This window comes from Dromiciops gliroides, chromosome 3 (assembly GCF_019393635.1).
Source record: "Dromiciops gliroides isolate mDroGli1 chromosome 3, mDroGli1.pri, whole genome shotgun sequence".
NCBI classification, from domain to species: Eukaryota; Metazoa; Chordata; class Mammalia; order Microbiotheria; family Microbiotheriidae; genus Dromiciops; species Dromiciops gliroides.
In genome coordinates this window covers 586,835,708-586,856,342 of record NC_057863.1, presented here as the reverse complement: position 1 = coordinate 586,856,342, position 20,635 = coordinate 586,835,708, and the positions used below count along the sequence as shown (strand labels likewise).

At 38.0% G+C, this 20,635-nt stretch overlaps 1 protein-coding gene across 2 annotated transcripts in view; it reads left to right on the top strand.

Moving 5' to 3' along the window:
• The window catches only part of CSMD2 (CUB and Sushi multiple domains 2), a 1,007,742-nt gene that overhangs the window by 840,571 nt on the left and 146,536 nt on the right, over positions 1–20,635 (top strand). For both annotated transcript variants that reach the window (XM_043994712.1, XM_043994711.1), the window contains exons 38-39: positions 9,300–9,418; positions 10,112–10,181. In XM_043994712.1, the coding sequence (XP_043850647.1) occupies positions 9,300–9,418; positions 10,112–10,181 (189 nt within the window). The remainder of the gene's footprint in view (positions 1–9,299; positions 9,419–10,111; positions 10,182–20,635) is intronic.

Here is a 20,635-nt window from a genome sequence, read left to right as displayed (position 1 = left end):
TGCTCTCTTCCTTGCTCTCTGCATTTCACTTCCTTGCCAGCAACCATGTTGAATTCCTCCTCTCCTCTTATACCCTCTTTCCAGTTCCTTTTTATGTTAATCTTCCTTTTAATGTAATCTCCTTGAGGATAGCAACTATCTTTCTTTGCTTGTTTTTTTAGCCCCAGAATTTCTGATAGTGCCTGGAACATAGAAAAAATTTAATAAATGCCCTGTCACTCAAAGTACCTCATCTTATTGGCATTTATTGTCATGGTCACCCTGATTCAACCTTCCAACATCACCAAACCACAGACAAATCTGCAAAAAGGATTTGAGGTCCCTTTTTATCCTATTCACAGTATGTTGAAGCTTCACCCCTTCCCTTGAGTGACCAAGTGTCCTTTCAGGAGAAAACAGGGCCTCCTTTTCCACTTCATCAACAAGGGCTTACTAAATCTGTCCTTTAGATAAAGAGTTTTTAACCTAGGGACCATGAACTCACAAGAGTCTGTATTGCATCTTCCCACAAGTATATTCAGAATCCAGCAGAAAGTGGACTCAGGTTTATAGAGCTCATGTAGGAAAGGGATAGACTCTCAGATCCTGATTATCTGCAGTCTTGTTTTCCCTTCATGGAGTACTCATGAGATTCTCCATAGGCATGATTTAGCTTTCTGCTGGACTCTTCATAAAAACCCCCCACTGCCTTGGCTCAGTGGGTTTAGTCTGTCCTTAGTTCCTGACGTTAGTCATTGCCATTCCTGGAATGGAGCTAGGAAGATGACCTCCCAGAAGAAGTTCAGACTGCACTGCTTGTGTGTGTGTGTGTGTGTGTGTGTGTGTGTGTGTGTGTGTGTGTGTGTGTGTGTTTCTGTTTGTGCCCTCGAGTGTGTGAAGACAACAAGCTTCAGTCCTCCCTCACTCCTCCAATCACCCTCACCCCCATTTTCTCTCAGACGAATTGACTTGACTGGAGTTGCTATCTTCTCTAAGTTGCCAAACACATGCTTTGTTCTTAACTGGCTTCCAGTTACAGTTATCCCTTCTACATTAGGACTTTTCCTCAGTATAGTTTCCATATGTCCCAGTCAGCATAAGAAATTAAATGGGAATTTTGGGTGGAGTATTGCGTAAGCTTCAGATGATACAAGAAGCCCAGTAGACAACATAGAAAATAGTTTAGAAACTCAGAAATGAGTAAAATATATGTATAGTATTGTATAATATAAACATATTTAATATTTTAAGACCATAATAATTCAGGCTTCTTTTCTGGTATGCAGGGAGGGCCAAAAAATTTTACATAGATTTTTCAGATTGCAGGATGCTGCTCCCTTGACCCCTGTAATGTGAAAGGGATATCTGTATATAGAACCACAGGGGTGATACATCCATACCTTACTGGAAAGGTTGCGATACTTAATTATCTTTTCTGAATGGAACAGACTGACCTGTGTTTCTTGTTCATCTTGCTGTTGTTTTCCTGAAGTTGTGTCAATGCAGGCTTTTCCCCCTGATCTTGGCCTAGTCGGCTACAGAATCAAAGAAGGCTTAGTATCTAGTGATCAGAATAAAGCTAGTTGGTGTCAGTGCTTTCCCCTGGGGAGGTCATGCTCTGAGCTCTATAACTCTGAAAGGAGACACATGTTCTTGATGCTATGTTATACCAAGGTCACTTCTGAGAGAGCCATGAACCGATAGAGCTTTGATTTTGGAGAAGGGAGGGAATCTGGAGGCTTGGCTTCTGTGTCTGAATCCTTGGAATGGGACAAAAAGAATATTTCTTTTATCTCCTTTTCCATTTGATTTTTCAAACTGTTGACTTTTTTCGCATGACTCTCCTGCATAGCTCTCATTTCTCTTTCCATTCTTTCCTCCTTCTCTCTAAATCTTCCTTCTATCTCTCCTACTTTCTCTTCAATGTCCCTTTTGAGAGCTTCCATGGCCTGAGACCAGTTCCTATTTTTCTTGCAAGCTTTAGATGTAGGGCCCCTGAGGTTGTTATCCTCTTCTGAGGGTGCACCTCGATCTTCCTTGTCACTGAAGAAACTTTCTATAGTTCTCAACTCTCTTTGCTTGCTTATCTTTTACTTGACTTTTAACTCCCCACTGGGGTGCCCTGTTTCTAGGTTACACTACTGTCCCCAGCTTCATAGGGTCCCAGGTGTTTTGGTTTGAGGGAGGGCAGGTTTTTCTCTTGCCTGGCCTGTTCTCTGGTCCGAAGATAACCTCAAGCCAACTTGCTAGTTAACTATCCAGTGTGTGGTGGTTCTTAGCTTCAAGGAGCCTGCCCCTCTCCACCACCTGGGCCTCCCACCACTCAGGATTTCTTCCTGGTTCCCTGCTGGGGTGGGACAGCCGAATTCCCCCCTAGGTCCTGCTGACACCCCTACACTCTCCCCCCCCCCCCCCCGCCCCCGCCGCCAGCCCTCTCACCTGACTGCAAGCTCAGTTCCAGAAGACGCTGGTGCTGCAACTGATTCGGAGACTCTGGGGTTAAGTTCCTCTGGTACAGCATGCCTGGGGGCTCTGTTGGTGTGTTCACAGGGTTGGACTTTACTCGTAGCCTAGCATGGCCCCCTTTAATCTGTCTATGGCTGGGAAGTAATCTCAGCCCATATTTTTGTGGGTTTTTCTGCTCCAGGGGTTCTTTTCTTGCTGTTTTGGGGGTCAAAAAGAATATTTCTTTATGATAGCTGCTTGTATAGAAAGAGAACTAGGAATTAGAGAAAGCATTAAGACAGTTGCAAGCAGCATCTCTTCTTAGGTTCTGTTGGTGTTCTGGGGACTGAAGAAAATTTGGACTTAAAACTGTTAATGTTTGTTGCTCCATATTAAGGACAGCTCATGGATCATTCACCCAAATGGCCTGGGTGAACCCATGGCATGTACAATGCAAAATGGGAAAGAAAAAAAAAGAGGCATTCAGATTTGCCTTTGTAGTAAATATTAAATTATTTGGGAGTTGGTAATAAATTTACTTTTTTGTCACATCCTTATGTTAATCCATAACAAGTCATTTTTCCCCCCTGAACTTAAATAAGGATTCAGAGAAGGTAGTCAAGGATCATGGTGGGCATCTTGGTGGATAATCTACAAAAACGTTATGGATAATCCACTAAAGGGAAACATGAAAGTTCACTGTAATTGTAGAGACAAGGGATTATTGAGGTGTATTAAAAATAAGACAGGTTATGACTATTACTCGTACTCACATCAAATTATAAATGAGTTGAAAGGGGTGAAAAGAATGTAGGAATGGATTTCTAAAATGGATAAATTGAACATTGCAAAAATTAATCTTCCCTTAGCACCATAATTTGACTTAAAATCAGGTTGTTCAGGGAAAGGAACATTAACATTGTTCTTTCTTTGTCTCTGTTTTCTCTCTACCTCTTTCTCTCCTTTCCTTCTAGAGTGTCTTTACTAGTTATAAGGTATATCTAATAAAAAGGTTGTTATAGAACTCACAGCATTGACTATTCATACAAAGGGTATGCAGAGTTGTCATCTGCTTCTAGGGGGTGATATGAGATGTCAGCTGGGACTGAATATCGCAATTTTCAGGAGGGATTATTTATTATACTGCTAATCTCTGATGTCTGAGGGGCTCCAAAGTTTACTTCAAATGTTTAGATTTAGGGCAAAAATCCAGTCAAAGGTTTGACTTTCAAGTATATAATTTTATTATTCAAAACTTCTTTTCAGAGGAAAATGTCAAGGATAAATGTTCTATCTCACTATTGGAGATGGGAAAGGGCCCTGAGCTGCAAGTCCAGAAAGAGGATTGAAGGCTAAGGAATAAACTACACAAGAAAGAGGGACAACTTGTGTCAGCTTTATGGGTTAAGATGAAGTCTGTGTGAATTAATGCCTTCTGTGAACCAGTTTAACACAATTTTAAGTTTTTTGAGGAAAGGTAAAGTTATTTGTAATAGTCACAACTCCAAAGACTATCTATGCTGTTTCTTCTCCTCATCTTCAGGATCATAAAGGATGTCGTGGTGGAGGGAATTTTTATTTATTTATGGCTTAAAGGCAAGTATGATGATGAAGTAGGTACAACTTTAGTTTTAGAAATATCTGAATCTATCACACTACCTTTTAGGAGATAAAGAATCATAGGACTTTTTGAGCTGGAAGGGACCTTACCAATTATTTAGCCTAGCCCTCTCATTTTACAGATGCTGACCCAGAAGCTAGAGGTTGTGACATAACCAGAACCACACAGCATAGTTAGAGGCAGGGCTATTAATAGAATCTAGGTCATCTTGTTCCCAGTCCAGTGGTCTTTCTACTGCATCATTACCTTCAAATACCCCTTCCTTATTTTTCTAAACTAAATCACACAGATTTCAAACTTCAATGTGTTCAGGTAGCCAATCCTGGAAGGAGTGCAAAGCATGTTACTGAAAACACTTAATGTTGCGAAAGATTCTGGGAAGGTGTACGTGGGCCACAGTGCTGCAGAAAGGCAAGTGTCATGGAAGAATCTATAAACTCTAGGCTAGTGAGCTTACCGGCAATTTCTGGCAAAATTCTTGAATATATTGTTAAATGAATGGCTTGTAAGCACTTCAAAATGGAAGCAATGCTCTTCATTTCAACAACAACAACAAAAATGTTGTAAATGTCTACTATATAAAAGGCACTATGTTAGCTACTGAGGATACAAAGGCAAAAAAATGAAAGTCTCTGCCCTCAATAAGCTTATAGTTGGGGAAGATAGGTGGTGCAGTGGATAGAGCATTGGCCCTGAAGTCAGTAGAACCTGAGTTCAAATCCCGCCTCAGACACATAACACTTACTAGCTGTGTAACCCCAGGCAAGTCACTTAACCCCAATTGCCTCACCCTCCAAAAAATAAATAAATAAAAATAAGAAGTCATTGAACTCATCTCTATTAAAAAAAAGCTATAGTCTTTTTAGGGGAGGAAGGAGATTATAAGAAAGTATTAAGTGGACAAATAAGAAAGTAAATTAATATAAATATATACAAATGAATTCAAAGTTATTTCAAGGGAGACAAAGAGTGTTAATAATGTCTAGAGTCAGGAAAAATCTTATGTAAGTGATGTCCCCTGGTGGGCAGCTAGGTGGTGCAGTGGATAAAGCACCATCCCTGGATTCAGGAGGAACTGAGTTCAAATCTGGCCTCAGACACTTGACAATTACTAGCCGTGTGACCCTGGGCAAGTCACTTAACGCTCATTGCCCTGCCCCCAAAAAAATTAATAATAAAAAAAGTAAGTGATGTCCCCCGAGCTGTGCTTTGAAGAAAGCTCAGGATTCTGTGCAGAGGTGATGAGGGAGTGCATTCCAAATATGGGAAACCACTTGTGGAAAGGCATAAAGGCAGGAGATGGAAGGTTATTTTAACTGACCAACTTAAGTAATAACAAGTAATAAGAAATAAGATGGATTAGATGTATTAATAATAAGGATATATGTTATATTATCATATTTATTATTATTAAGCATTTACTATGTACCATACATTATGCAAGCATTTTACAAATAGTATTCATTTTTTTTTTCTCACATCCATCTATTATCCCCACTTTACACTTGGAAACCGAGGCAAACAGAGAGTTGTCTAGGGTCACACAATTAATAAGTGTCTGAAACCAGGTTTGAACTCAGATCTTGCTGATTGAAAAGTTAGATGGGAGTAAAATTGTGGAGGAGTTTCATTGTCAAACGGAGGAGTTTGTATTTTATCCTAAAGGCAATAGGGAGCCAGTGGGAATATTTCGAAAGAGGAGTAGGGCATCACATTATTAGATCTGTGTTTTAGGAATACCACTTTAACCTTTTTGTGGAATTTGGATTGCAAGGGGGAGAAGATGAGACCAGAGACAGGGAAAGAGGTGATAAGGACCTGAGTTTTGGTAGAGACTATGTGAGTGGAGAGAAGCAGATACATGCAAGAAATATTATGCAGGGGGCAGCTAGGTGGCACAGTGGATAGAGCACCAGCCCTGGATTCAGGAGGACTTGAGTTCAAATCTGGCCTCAGACACTTGACACTTACTAGCTGTGTGACCCTGGGAAAGTCATTTAACCCCAACTGCCTCACCAAAAAGAAAAAGAAAAAGAAATATTATGCAGATAGGATGACTTAGACTTGGCAAATGGTTGAATATGTGGAAAGTTTAAGAAAAAAGTAACAGCCAATAATAACTCTAGGCTTGGGAACTTTAGTGACTGAATGGATAGTGGTGCCACCAACGGAAAAGGGGAAATGTGTAGGAGTGATGGATTTTGGAAGAAATATAACGAATTCCATTTTGAACATGTTGTGTTTGAGATGCATGCAGACATTCGGATGGAGGTATCTAGCAGACAATGAGTAATAAAGGATTGGAGTTCAGGATAGAGATTAGTTTTGGATATAGATATGGAAGTCTTGTGCATAGAGATGACAAACTCATGGGAGCTGACGAGCTAGCCAGAGGAAAGAGTAGAGAGAGAAGGCTGAGGACAGAGCCTTGGGAGCCACTTGCACATATTGTGTAGGAAGGTCATGATGTTTCAGCAAAGGATATTAAAAAAGGAGGGTCATAGAGCTAGGAAGAGAACCCCCCAAAAAACCAGTCATGGATGCCATGGGAGGAGAATTTCCTGGAGAAGGGACTGGTCAACAACATCAGAAACTACAGAGAGGTTCAGAAGGCTGAGCACTGAGAAAATGACTGTTTAGCAGAATGGAGAGCATTGGTTATCAAGAATGATATAGATATAGGTGTGGATATAGATATAGATATAGGACATGGCCAATGTGGAAATTTGTTTTGCTTGATTATGGACATTTAAAAGTTTGTTTTTTTTTTTCTTTTTCACTAGGGGATAGGGAGAGAAGAAAAAGAAAATAAGTGCTTTTTAATAAAGAAATAATTTAAAAAGAGATCATTGGTGTTAAGGATAGTTTCAGTTAAATGGAGGGGGAAAAAGAGAGGGGTCAAAAGCTAGATTTCTATGAGAAGTCTTTGGAAAGTGAGGAAATTATGGCAAAGAATGTAAAGGTTTGACTTGAAAGGAAGACCTATAAAATGATAGCATAAGAGAATATCAGGGTCAAATGAAGGTTTGTTTTAAAAGTGAGGTAACTCTAGTCAGTATGGCTTCATCGAGAACAAGTAATTCTAGAACAATATAATTTCCTTTTTTGACAGAAAAATAGACTTGTAGCTTAGAGAAATGTTATATATATAATATGTATAGGTTTCAACAGAATTTTTGACAACATCCTTCACAGTATACCTGTGGACAAGATGAAAAGATGGGGAAAATTTAAAGCATAGCTAGAAACTGATAGAATGACTAAAAAGTAGACTCTAATTACTTAGTGTCAGCTTGAAGAAAAGTATGGCCAAGAGATTTGTCCTTGGTCTTGAGTGTACAACACTTTGATTTATGACTTGGATTAAGGAAAAATAATATTTTTCAAATGTGTTGGAGAAGATAGCTAGAGACACTTAGTGCCAGGATTCAAAAAGATTTCTGTAGTCTAGAAGAGTAGTATCAAAGTCAAACAAAAAGGGAGGACACTAGGCTGCTTATTGACTTAGAAAACAATATATTAACATTGTTTTATTGTATTTCTATTTATTTTGTTAAATGTTTCTAATCACATTTCTGTCTGGTTCTGGGCATTCTAGAGTCTTACATAGAGAGTCACGTGTTTGACACCTCTGGACGAGAAGGATGAGCTTAACCAAACAAGACATTTTCTAAAAGTAAACAAAAGTTTGACATGTATTAAAAAATTCAACCTCATAAATCAGAGATTGTGAACTTGTGGCTAGAGAACAGTTCATATGAAAAATCTGGGGTTTGGTGGACTGCAAGCTCAATGTGAATCAACACTGGGTGTGATTTAATGACTGGAAAAAAATAATACTATTCTAGGCTGAATTGAGAGGCAGAGTGTTCAGAATGAAGGAGGTAACACTTCCACTACAATCTATTCTGGTCTGATCATATTTGAAATTTTCTATTCAGTTCAGATAGCTACATTTTAGGGAGGACTAGTTGCTACAGCAGAGAATATAGATTGGTGCATGGTAGGAGATGTGGCCAGAGTGTTTGAATGTTCACAGATTGTAGGTGTCATTGAATGCTAGGACGTCAGTTTTAGATTTGATACGGTAGGGAGCCATTAAACAATTTTTTAGCAGAAGTCATATTAAAAATGGTATGTCATGAATATTAAGATGATGTGCAAGGTGGGGGGAAGACTAGAGGTAGGGAAACCACTGAGGAACCTGGCATAAAGTGATCCTGGTGTGAGGTGATAAGGGCTTAACCTCCTAAATGACCAAGGAAATTATATAGTTCAATGGAGATGTAAGAGGAAGTATGTGAGGTAGGAGTCAGTGGGTTTTATGACAGGTTTGCCCTCATGGCAAGGACTCAGGAGAAATGAAATAATGTGATGCACAGATTTAACAAGTCAGGTAGTGTGGTATGATATGTTGTGGTAGACAGTTACAAGTCTAGCAGTCAGATGACCTGAGTTCACTTGATTCTGCCACTTACCACCTTTGTAAGTTTGGCAATTCACTTAACCTTCTAAGCATCAAATTCCTTGTGAGATAGAGATATTAATCATTGTTTTGCTCATTTTATAGGATTATTGTACAAGTAAAATAAGAACATTTGAAGAATTAGTAAAGCTCTGTACAATTATGATTTTTATTTTTAAAAAACAGCAGGAAGACTCTAGGTCTCTTAAATGGTGGTGAGAAGGGAGCCCACTTCTTCCTGATCGACTGGTGAAGCCAGTTCTCTATTGTTTCTTTCCTTTCCCTTTTATTTCTTTATTCCATTCCTCTGCCCCTTTCCCAATCCCTTTGCTATGTGAGTAATGTCCTTGGAGAATTGGGGAATAAAAGAATAAAGAAGTACGAGGACAGAGGAAATTGATACAAGAGAAAGAAAGGAAAGAGTTTGAGTGGGGAGTGAGGGAAATCTCTTGGGAAAAGGGAAGGAATCTTTTAGTTTAGGTGGTAGAGTTCCTACCATGTCTCCTCCAGTGATCCAGTTGGGATTTACTGACTATTGTTTAAAAGATTGCCACCCTTGACTTTGGTCTGGAGGCTAAGAGAGGAGAAAGCATGGATATAAGAAATTTTGTCTCCTCTGCACTGCCTCAACAGTCACACTTTCCTTTGGGTCAGAGCCATCCTATTTCCTCAGCTTTGCCCATTCCCCTTCATTTGGATATCCATTCTGAGCCAATATGATCGTGCTTAATGTTCTCCCTGGGGCCTTGGCTCTACTGGGGTCTTCTTTCTTTCTTTCTTCCTGTTTAGCTGTGGGCTTGTCTAGCTGTCCAGAACCCACTGTGCCCAGTAACGGGATGAAGATTGGCGAGCGATACCTAGTGAATGATGTGGTCTCTTTTCAGTGTGAGCCCGGATATGCACTCCAGGTATTGCTATGTTACATGGCCAGAACAGGGACCTTAAGAGGTGTTAGTAACACAAAGGTGTTACTCTTTACATGAGAGATGTGTACAGGGCCAGCCTTCCATAGAGGTAGAAGAGGTTTGTTGAGTATAATTTGAGGAACTTGCCCAAAATGATCTCCCTTATTCACCTGTCCCCAATAATTAAAATTCTCCTATTACAGTTTTATTCCTTTGGGTTCAATATTGCCTTTTCCAGGCTCTGAAAATCCTATTTGTAACACAAGATCTTCATTTAAAGCTCCCAGGGGAACTTGCTAATTAAAAGAACATGCCTGTGAATCCTTCAGAAAAGGAAGTATCCATTTGCAATGGTTACTATAAACTAATCACTATCTCCCCTGTTTATTTCTTGTTAATTTGAATCTTCCTCTCTCTCTCTCTCTCTCTCTCTCTCTCTCTCTCTCTCTCTCTCTCTCTTAAAATAAGACCTATCTATTCTCTTTTGCAATATTGGGTTATTGGATTGTGGTGCTTAGAAATATTGGAATCCAAAAAGAAAGTCAGCTTTACTACTTACTCCCTGTGTGATTTCAGATAGAGGACCTATTTCTTTGTAAACATGAAAGAAATAGATTAGGTGATATTCAAAATTCCTTCTGAGACTAAATCTGAAGTTATTAAGTAACCCTTCAGTCTGTGTTTCTCTTCTTCTAGGGCCACTCTCATATTTCCTGCATGCCAGGAACTGTGCGGCGATGGAATTACCCACCTCCACTCTGTATAGGTAAGAAAGTTTGGATATTTAAATTTTGTGATGGGTCATTCACTGGGAAATTGACTCAAATGAAACATCAGTAGGCTTTAGTGTCAGTTCAGAGAATACTTTGTTTTTTCTGTTTTGTTCTAATTCAGTAGTTTTTGACTGTGACCTTTATCCCTCACTTGGTGCAATTATCTTGGTGTAATATCCAAGTACCTCATTCTAATATGCATGTTATCTTAAGTTCTCCCCCTAAGCTAGTAGAGCACAAATGTACCAGGCCTTAATAAGCTAGAAAGTCTATAAGTATAGGTATCTAGAACCAGTTTAATTAATTATGGAAAGGCTTATCACCAGAATATTTGTCACCAGGTATTAAAAGAACTTGACTATAATGACCCATGAATGTAGACAAAAATAGGTGATAACCTTGCATCTTGTATGGTCTCCTTCTACTTCCACAGTGTTGGTGGTAGAATGTAGAAAATGGAAAAGAATTCACTAAAATCACACAGTTCTTATGTTCTAGAAATATTAACTCTTGGTAGCCTCTAAATCTTTGTCTACCAGACAAGTCGACATAATATTAGAGGAACTGAATTATAACTGTCCTGGTAGTTTCACCATAAATGAAATCAGAAGACAAAGAATTAGCAGCTAATTGGAAACACAACTCACAGTTTCTTGCAGCAATAAATTAAGTGGCAGAGTTGGTTTCATTATATGCCCAAAGGCAACAGGAAAACTCATTTCATGGGATTCTTGAGCATCTCACTGTGCCCGTGATTAGCACAAGCAAAAAGAGCACTGTGAAGATAATGGCGACTTATCTCCTAACATAGGTTTCATCCAGTCTCTGCTTGAGAACTTCCAAAGTGGGAGACACATGACTGCTCAAAGTGGATACTGGGTATTTTTAGGAAGCTGTCTTGTTAGAAAGTTCTTCTTATCAAGTATAAATATGCCTCTACAGTATTCACTTATGGCTTCTTATTCTGCTCAGTGAAAGCAAAGCCAATCAAATCTAATCTCTCTCCTATGTTAGCCCTTCACAATCAGTTATTATGTTTCCCTTCTCTTGTCTTTACTGATCCACAGTTCCTTAATAGAACCTTGTATTGTCCCTAGTCCCACCTTACTCCCAAAATGTGGGTCACTCTTCTTTGGATGCATTTCAGATTGTCAGTGTCTTTTCTCACCTGTAGCACAAAGAACTGAACACAGTATTTCTAATGTGACTTGACTAGGGTAGAATACAATGAAGCCATCACTTTCCTCATTCTGAATATCATGCCTCTCTTTTTAACCTAGGCTCACATCAGTTTTTTGGCTTCCATACCACCATTAACTCATTTTAAACTTCAAGTTTACTAACTCCTCCCAGACTTTTTTGTTTGTTTGTTTGGTTTTTTGTGGGGCAATGGGGGTTAAGTGACTTGCCTGGGGTCACACAGCCAGTAAGTATCAAGTGTCTGAGGCCGGATTTGAACTCAGGTACTCCTGAATCCAGGGCCGGTGCTTTATCCACTGTGCCACCTAGCCGTCCCCATCCTCCCAGACTTTTTTATAGGAGCTATCGTCTAATCACCTTGGAAGAGTCCAGTCTGTACTGGTGAAATGGATTATTTGAAGCCTAGTGTTGAAATTTACCTTTATCATTATTAGATTTCATCTTACATCTTATGTTCCATCTCTTGATCCTTCCATCTAATGTGTTAGCTATCTTATTCATTTTTGGTTCTTCTGCAAGTTTAACAAGTATGCCTTTTATAGTTTCACTAAAGTCATTTTTGAAAATGTTGAACTATGCAAGGCCTACTAGAAATCATCGGGATGTTGTGTTAGAAGCCTCTCTGAAGTTGACATCAAACCATTAATATTCTTTAGCTCAAATTGTAGTAGCTGTGTGGTACAACATTAACCAATCTTCCTTGCTTTTTCTGGACTGACTCACAGAAGTCCAAACTCACATTGGCAGGCCTGGAGAGTTTTCCTGGGGACAGAAGTCGTCTTGAGCAACCACGTATTTACCACTTAACTCTTACAGTATAAAGAATAATCCTGCTATTACCCACAACTATAACTCATGAATCCCCAATGGTGTACTTTCCATTTACATAAATCAGTCATAGTGATACATCATTGACTCAGATGTGAAACATTTATTCACTACAAGAAGGAAAATCAAGATATCATAACATGACATTTTCTCAAAGAAAAGAAAAAACAGCAATAATAAAAATATAACAGTTCTCTCATAAACTTGAATCATATTTGCCCACCAATACACCCAGTGTCGATTGCAGTGAGTGGGCACAGACTCATAGAAACCTATCAGTGAGGCATGAGTAAGGAATCTTATGTGTCTGGGGCAACTGGCAACTTTAGCTTGCAGGTCTTAATGCCATTCGACTCTTTAGGGAACAGTCTGTACTCCGTATCACCAACTGGATGTGACTGCTCTTCCTTTGGGCCTAGATAAAATAACTTTTCTACTACATTTAGACTATGGAAACATTGTTTAGCCCTTTTGGTAAAATAGTAGCATGACACTCATTCAGTAACAAGTAGTTCCCTTAAACCTGTAATCTGAAGAATTATTTAAATCTGCTCTTTGGGCTACAAATTTTTCCTTTTCCAGGCAAAGAGGACAGTGGAAGGCAATGTCTCTTAGGAGTTTCTCCTCTCTCAAAGTATAGACAGTGCTAAAGAGAAGGGATGACAAGCCTAGCCAGCTCTTCACCTATTTCAGATGATTCCTCTTTCCTCCAATAAGCTCTCAGCCTCAGATTTTCCCCCCAGCCCCAGTTAGCTCACAGCAGCAAAGTCTTCCATCGCCTAGTCGAAGGGGCAGTGCAGATTCTAAGTTTTCTCAGCTCAGCTGCTCTTCTTCAGCTTTTGTTGGGTTTATTCTAGATTCTGTGCCTTTCTCCCTCTCTATGTTGCTTTTCTTGTCTTTTCATTTGACTTGTGCTTTCAGCTTCTGTTCTCTGGCTTCAGAGTCATATATCAGGGTCTACTTATCTCTAACTCAGATGGAAAAAAACTTTAATCCCCATTCCTGTTATTTATAACAGTTATCATAAATAGTCCTACTGTCCCAAAACAATTCTTTGATGCCAAGCTTCCCAACATGAAATTCCAGAATCCTGCAGTCATATTAAAATCTTCTGTTGGGAAACAATGAACTGAAACTATCTATCACTTTTGGCTCTTACCTCTGACCTGCTTTCAATCAAGTCCTTTCATTATATTTCTCTGTGGGGCTACTTTCTCTTTAGACTTAGAATTATTTCAAATTGTTTTTCCCATATGAATATTCTTTATCTGTCTCTTTCAAAAAAGATGCCCAAATAAGAAAGAGGTAACATCTCGCCTAGTCTTTCAGCCAGTTTTGAGTCCATCTAACTGAGTTAACCTATACTTTTTTCATCTTATCTACAAGTAAACTCAGAAATTTTGTCATGATTCATGGAAATTAAGGCAGCTAGGTATTATTTTTTGTTTGTTTTGTTTTGTTGTTTTTTGGTGGGGCAATGGGGGTTAAGTGACTTGCCAAGGGTCACACAGCTAGTAAGTGTTAAGTGTCTGAGGCCGTATTTGAACTCAGGTACTCCTGAATCCAGGGCCAGTGCTTTATCCACTGTACCACCTAGCTGCTCCCGGCAGCTAGGTATTATAATGGATAGAGCACTGGGCCTGGAATCAGGAAGACCTGAGTTCACATGTGACCTCACACTCAATAGTTGTGTGACCCTGGGCAATTTACTTAACCTCTCTTTGCCTCAGTTTCCTCATCTGTAAAATGTGGGTAAAAATAGCATCTACCTCCCAGGATTGTTGTGAGTGTTATGGGTGAAAGGTGGTGGTCTTTTGGTATTCCTCAATAAAGAATTACACTCTTACACACAGTTCAATTGAATTAAAATAGTCTTTTATTTGGCACCAGGAAAGGGACCAGGAAAGTAAGGTCAGAGACCTAATGTCTTGGGGAGGAAGAAGAGTTCAAAAGCACTTCTTCCAAGACAGCGGAATGGGCAAGGCTTTTTATAGAGGAGAGATGGGGGTGGGGATGGGGTAAAGGGGAGGGAGAAACCATTTGAAAACTGGGAAGTTCCCTTTTGGCATGGGAAAGGCTTGGATGCTTTGTCATATTCCTGAGAGTCAAGGGGGATTTTTTTGAAATGGTGATTCTGACTTTTGGGATTATCTCTGTCTCCTAACAATGGTCAGGTAGTAGCCAGGCTTAATTGACTTTCCTTCTATAGAATTTTATCTCTGTGTTTTTAAAAATTATTATTAAACTGTGTTTTCTAAAATTATTATGGCTACTGTTCTTTATAAATTAATGGCTATTTATATATTAATGGCTATTGCACCCATTTTGCCAGTAAGCATTTATTATTATTATTATTTTTTTTTTTTTGGTGAGGCAGTTGGGGTTAAGTGACTTTCCCAGGGTCACATAGTTAGTAAGTGTCAAGTGTCTGAGTCTGGATTTGAACTCAGGTCCTCCTGAATCCAGGGCCAGTGCTCTATCCACTGCGCCACCTAGTTGCCCCAAGCATTTATTATTAATTAATTTCATGTATACCAGTTAGGAATTAGTAAAGTATCGAGTGCATGTCTCCTTACCATCTCATAGTCTCAGGCCTTCACACCTACAAAGTTTTAAGAGGATGCGCACACACTAAGTAACAGCTGGGGGATGAGGTTCAAGAAGCCAAGAGAGAGAAAGCCTCACATGGTCAAGGCTTTTTATCCTCTTTTGACAGAGGGAGGTAATTATACATTGATCAAAGCATCATTCAATTCCATTGGTTGATATGACTTGAGGGTGGTCCAAACTAAAATGAACTCTACCTAATGACATAATAAAAGAGACCCTCCCTGAGGGGCAGAGGCTAAATCCAGTATCTAGGTGTGGTTTAGTCTCATCAGTTCACTGATCTAGACAATAAGAATCAATCTCCATTTCTATTGTTTCCTTGGGTTTGTCCCAAGATTTGCTGAAGTTCCTGGACTTTTTGGAGTCGGGGGAGAAGGGACTGAAACTGTTTTCTGAGTTCCCCCAAGAAATTCATTATTATAATTATTTTCTCAAATTTTCCCTTTCTTCTGTCCTGATATCTGGTTGGTCAATCTAAACTTTAATAATCCATTGATTCCTCCATAGGTCTGTCCTATTAACTGGTCATCTTTGGTTTTGCTTGTCACAGGAGAAACTTCTTCTGATTTATTCCAAGCCCATGTCATGAAGATTAAGGAAGTAATATTTGTACAGTGCTTAGCACAATCCCTTGCATATGATATAATGATGTACTAGTATGATTAATTACCTTGTCAGAAAAATAAGGTTAATGTGATAAATTTGGATGACGAATTCATGTTGGTTCTTAGTTTTAGTGCCCTAAATACCCCCCAAATCATGCTTTTAATGATACTAAATCTAGTTTCGGACTGATCAGCACAAATGGTGAAGGTATCACTTTCCTTGTTTGTCACATGTTTCTATTAGTGAAACTTAATACTGCATTACTTTTTTTTTTTTTGCCAGCTTCACTGAAAGTCCTTATTAACTTTGTAAAAGCCAGTTTAAGTTAAGAACTTCCATTTTGAACACTGTCTTCCATTAGCTAACCATAAGATCTTCTTTTGCTATTTCCAAGAAAGTGTTACTCAACTGGAGAAGCTAGCTTAATGTTAGGTAATTTGTAAATAACTATTCTTCCAATGGCTTATTCCTTTTCCTCTTCCTTTAGCAACTTAAAAATGTTCAAGTTTTGATACTCAGGAAATTCTCAGCCCCAGCAGGTATCTCGATGATGACTGTTCCCATATATTATGTTTCTGTACTCCTTTTGATGGATGTATTCATGGTAATAGGTAGCATTTATGTAAGGCTCTAAGATTTGCAAAGCACTTTCTATGCATTATCTCATTTGATTTCCACAACCTCCCTCTCAGGTAATAGCATTTATGGAGTGCCTATTATGTGTCAAGTCCTGTGCTAAGTTTTTTACAATTATTATCTCATTTGATCCTCATTAACAGCCCTATGAGGTATGTGCTATTATTATTCCTGTTTTATAAGTGAGGAAACTAAGTCTGAGGTAGAGTTAAGTGTCCTACATCTAGTGTTTCATGAAAGATTTGAATTCAGCTCTTTCTAATTTTAATTCCAGTGTTTTAAAAAATATACCATCTAGCTACCTCAGTTTTACAGAAACTTTTTCCCAAACTGATTTGTTTGTCTAATAAAGCTTTGATCAATATTACCTGTCAAAGAAGTAGTTTTTATTCCACAATACTTTTTAATATGCTACCTTGTTAACCCAAGGTTTCTCCCATCCTGTGGTTCCACAGATGTCTCTATTAAAATTTGTCATTAATTTTGGTTAGTTGTTCTAGTTGTCTGTAGATTGTGAGGTCCTGTTCCTGTTATCCATTATATTAACTCTCTTGTTCAGTTTTCTGACACTTGCATATTTAGTAACTATTCTTTCTATATCTTTGTCCAAGTCATGAGAAAACAGAAGCAAAATAAGGGTTGAATAGTTTTATCATCTCACTCCTATCTCATTTGCCCCAAGCAGTAGTTCTTTTTAAAAATTTTTTTTCTTTTTCCTCAATTATATATTAAAACAATTTTTAGGGTTTTTTTTTTTGTTGTTTTAAGTTCCAAATTCTATCCTTCCCTCTCTGAGATAGTAAGCAATGTGATATAGGTTATATATGTCCATGTTACTCATTTTTTCCTAGAAGTCTTGATAAAGAAGGAAGGAAGGAAAATAGTATGCTTCAGCCTGCATTCAGACAATATCAGTTTTTTCTCTGGAGGCAGATACCATTTTTCATCATGAGTCCTTTGGGATTATCTTGGACCATTGTATTGCTGAGAATGACTAAGTCATTCATGCTACTGCTATTACTGTGAAGAATGTTCTCCTGGTTCTGCTCATCTCACTTTTCATCAGTTCCAAGTCTTTCCAGGTTTTTATGAAAACATCTTGCTTGTCATTTCTTATAGGCTACAATAATATTCCATCACAATTATATACCACATCTTGTTCAGCCGTTCCCCAATTGATGGGTATCCCCTCGATTTCCAGTTCTTAACCACCACAAAGAGAGCTGCTATAAATATTTTTGTACAAGTAGGTGTTTTTCCCTTTTAAAAAAAATCTCTTTGGGATACAGACCTAGCTATGGTATTGCTGAATCAAAAGATATGCATAGTTTTATAGCTCTTTTGGCATAGTTCCAAATTGGTTTCCAGAATGGTTGGATCAGTTCACAACTCCAGTAACAGTCCAAGAAATAATTCTGGTCTTTCTTTCATCTATTTCTTAACTTTAATGTTACTAAACCATTTCACACTAGGAATCATTGATGGTATTAGAGAGTTTTTTGTTTGTTTTTTTTTTAGAGATTTTTAACATGCAGAAAATAAGACATTGTCACAGCCTTCAAATCTTTAAAGGATGGTAGTGTGTCTGAGGGATTAGTCTTCTGGGTTTTTGTCCTTAGAAGGCAGAACTAGGACTAATGGATTGAAATTGTTTAGGGAGGAATATATATTCTCAAACAAAAAATTCTTAATAATAATAGTTAGCATTTATATCATGCTTTAAGGTTTGCAAAGTGCTTTACAAAAAGTATCTTATTTTATCTTCCCCAAATCCCTTCTAGGTAGGTAAATTATCGTCTTCATTTTATGGATGAGGAAACTGAGACAGATGGTGATTAAATTACTTTCTAAGACTCACACAGCTAGTAAGTGTCTGAGTTCAGCTTTCAATTCAACCTTCCAAACTCCGGGTCCAGTACTCTACTGCATCAACTAGGGAGTGGTAGAATTAGACCTAACACACTTCTCTTATCATTTTCCTGTGATTCATAAAATCAAAATTGTCCCACAGAACACAGAAATTGCAGCTATACCCTTTCTGGATTTCAAAAAGCCTGTCAAAGTCTGAATCTCTCTTTATAAATAACTAAATTTATAAAAAGTCTCCATATTTGTGAACAGGCTAATTATTTCTTGGCAACCACAGTTCTTCCTTTTCCTTAAGACTCTCAGCTACCCACCACCTCTAAATACAATAGAAGTCCTGTGCAGTGCATTTATAATTAACTGCTGCTTTCTTATTCATATAACTGACCAACCTAACTACTGTCAGTTTTACTGTTTTTCACTAACCATAGTTCTTAGAATATTTTTATCTGACACCAATTTGTCTTTCTGGGGCATCCACAGATACTGGATGAAAGTTTCCAACCTGGGTTGAGATAAGAAGATGTTTAACTAATTCCTGTTTGTGTTCCTCTGGTTCATACATCTTCCAGTTCCCATTTTCTTTAGCAATCCAAAGTTTACTGCATATCAAACTCATCTTTGATTTTACCTGTACTGAAGGATGCTCTGTTGTTTCGGTGTTCAGTTCAATTTCAGACTGTATCTATTTTGAGGTATAAAACCTGAATGATTAAGTAAGTCTTCCAGTCCTGTGATAATCATAGCTCATAAGACAATAGATTCCTATGCCAAGTTATGATTAATTAGCCTGAATATATGTTATCCAGAGCTTGTTATGACCTATGTATTAGGAAATCCTACTAATGGCAATTCCATATCAGAATCGTGAATGTTCTCAAATTTAGAAGGTTATAGAATTATAGATTTAAAGCTGTGGAGACCTTGGAGGTAGTCTATTCTTGGCATCTCATTTCACAGATGAAAAAAGTGAGTCCCAGAGAGATTAAGTAATTTGCCAAAGGTCATATAGGTAGTAAGTATTATAGGATTTGGACCTTCTGATGCTAAATGCAATACTCCTTTGACACAAAGAGTCATGATCAAGGAAGAACTGTAGATGTTCATGTAGCTTGGAGAAGATCGGGAGGACCCGTGTTAGCTATGTTTAAGGATTTGTCACATGAAGCAAGGAATATACTTATTTTAACTGAGTAGATGTTACAAAGTGGATTGATATAAGTAAAAATTTATCCACAAGTAAAATGCACTACATTATCTTCAGGTAAAAGCTGAATGACAGCTGGTGAGATATATAAGGAAATTCCTTTATATATGTGGATTGGATTAGATGTCTATTGAGGCCTCCTCCAGCTCTGAGATACTATGATTCTCATCCTTTGAAATATATGGGAAAATGACAAATATGGCAATGTTTTACATAATCATACCTGTATAACCCATATCTGATTGCTACCATAGGGAGGGGGCTGGGGAGGGAGGGAAAGAGGGATAAAAATTGGAACTCAAAACTATAAATAAAAATGTTTATTATTAAAAAAATAAAATACTTTTTTAAAAAAAGAAAGAAATACATGTGGCCTGGTTACTGATCTCCCACCTTAGAGCCTTTGTTGTCACTCCCTTGTTGCCTTTAGGCTTGCCAATTGACCTAGATTTCCCCTACAAGTACTGTTATCACATCATCAAGTCTCTCATTTACCAATTTCCTGATAGATCTGCCAGGTACATACATGGGGAGAATCCATAGGCTACCTGAAAGGATGAACTTTCAAGGGCAATATTTATCATGTCATGCTTAGCAAAAAATTCCATTGACAGGAATTAATTATGTAAGCATGTGATATAGCAGTATAAACACTGTAATATTCCAGTTTGTTTGTCCATTGAAAACTGAGTGATTTGTGTGCAGTAGCCAGATCTTTAATCTTTTTTTTGAAATTTTCTTCACAACTTGGTTGGAACCCTATCCAAGAAATGTATACATGTATACATGTATACATGATGCTTAGGTAATTTAGAATGTATCGTGATGTCTATGCAGCATACAAGATGTCAGCTTGGGAAATGAGGGGTTCTCTTTATAAGCTACTTGTAAATTAAAACACAAATATATAAAATAGGATGTTGACCTAAATTAATTTTTTTCTGAACTGCTTTTAAGTATTCTAAACAAGTCTTGTCAAATGGGGAGGTTTTTCTCCCCTTAGATTGTTCTTGGGTTTATCAAACATTTAGATTTTCAATATAATTGTTACTGATTCTCGCCTATTCAGTCTGTTTCACTGATCTACCTTTCTGTTTTTTAACCATTACCAAATAGGATCATAACACCAGAGCTGGAAAGGAAATTAGAAGTCATCTAGTCCCTAGCTTCTTAAATTGTGGGTCACAACCCTATATTCGGTCACATAATTGAATGTGAGGGTCACAAAAAATTTAGCAACAATAAAAGGTTATATATACCTATTTTATATACCTCAATGCCCAGGGCTGTGTAAAATTTTCTCCGGCAAAAAGATGTTATGAGGAGTTTAAGAAGCCCTGATCTAGTCCAATCCTATTCATTTTTGCAAATGAGGAAATTGATAGGAAAGGTTAAGTTCCTTGCCCAAAGTCACACAAGTAAGTGGTAGACTGAGATTTGAACTCAGGTTCTGCAACTCTGTGCTCAGAACTCTTTGTACTACACTATTCTTCC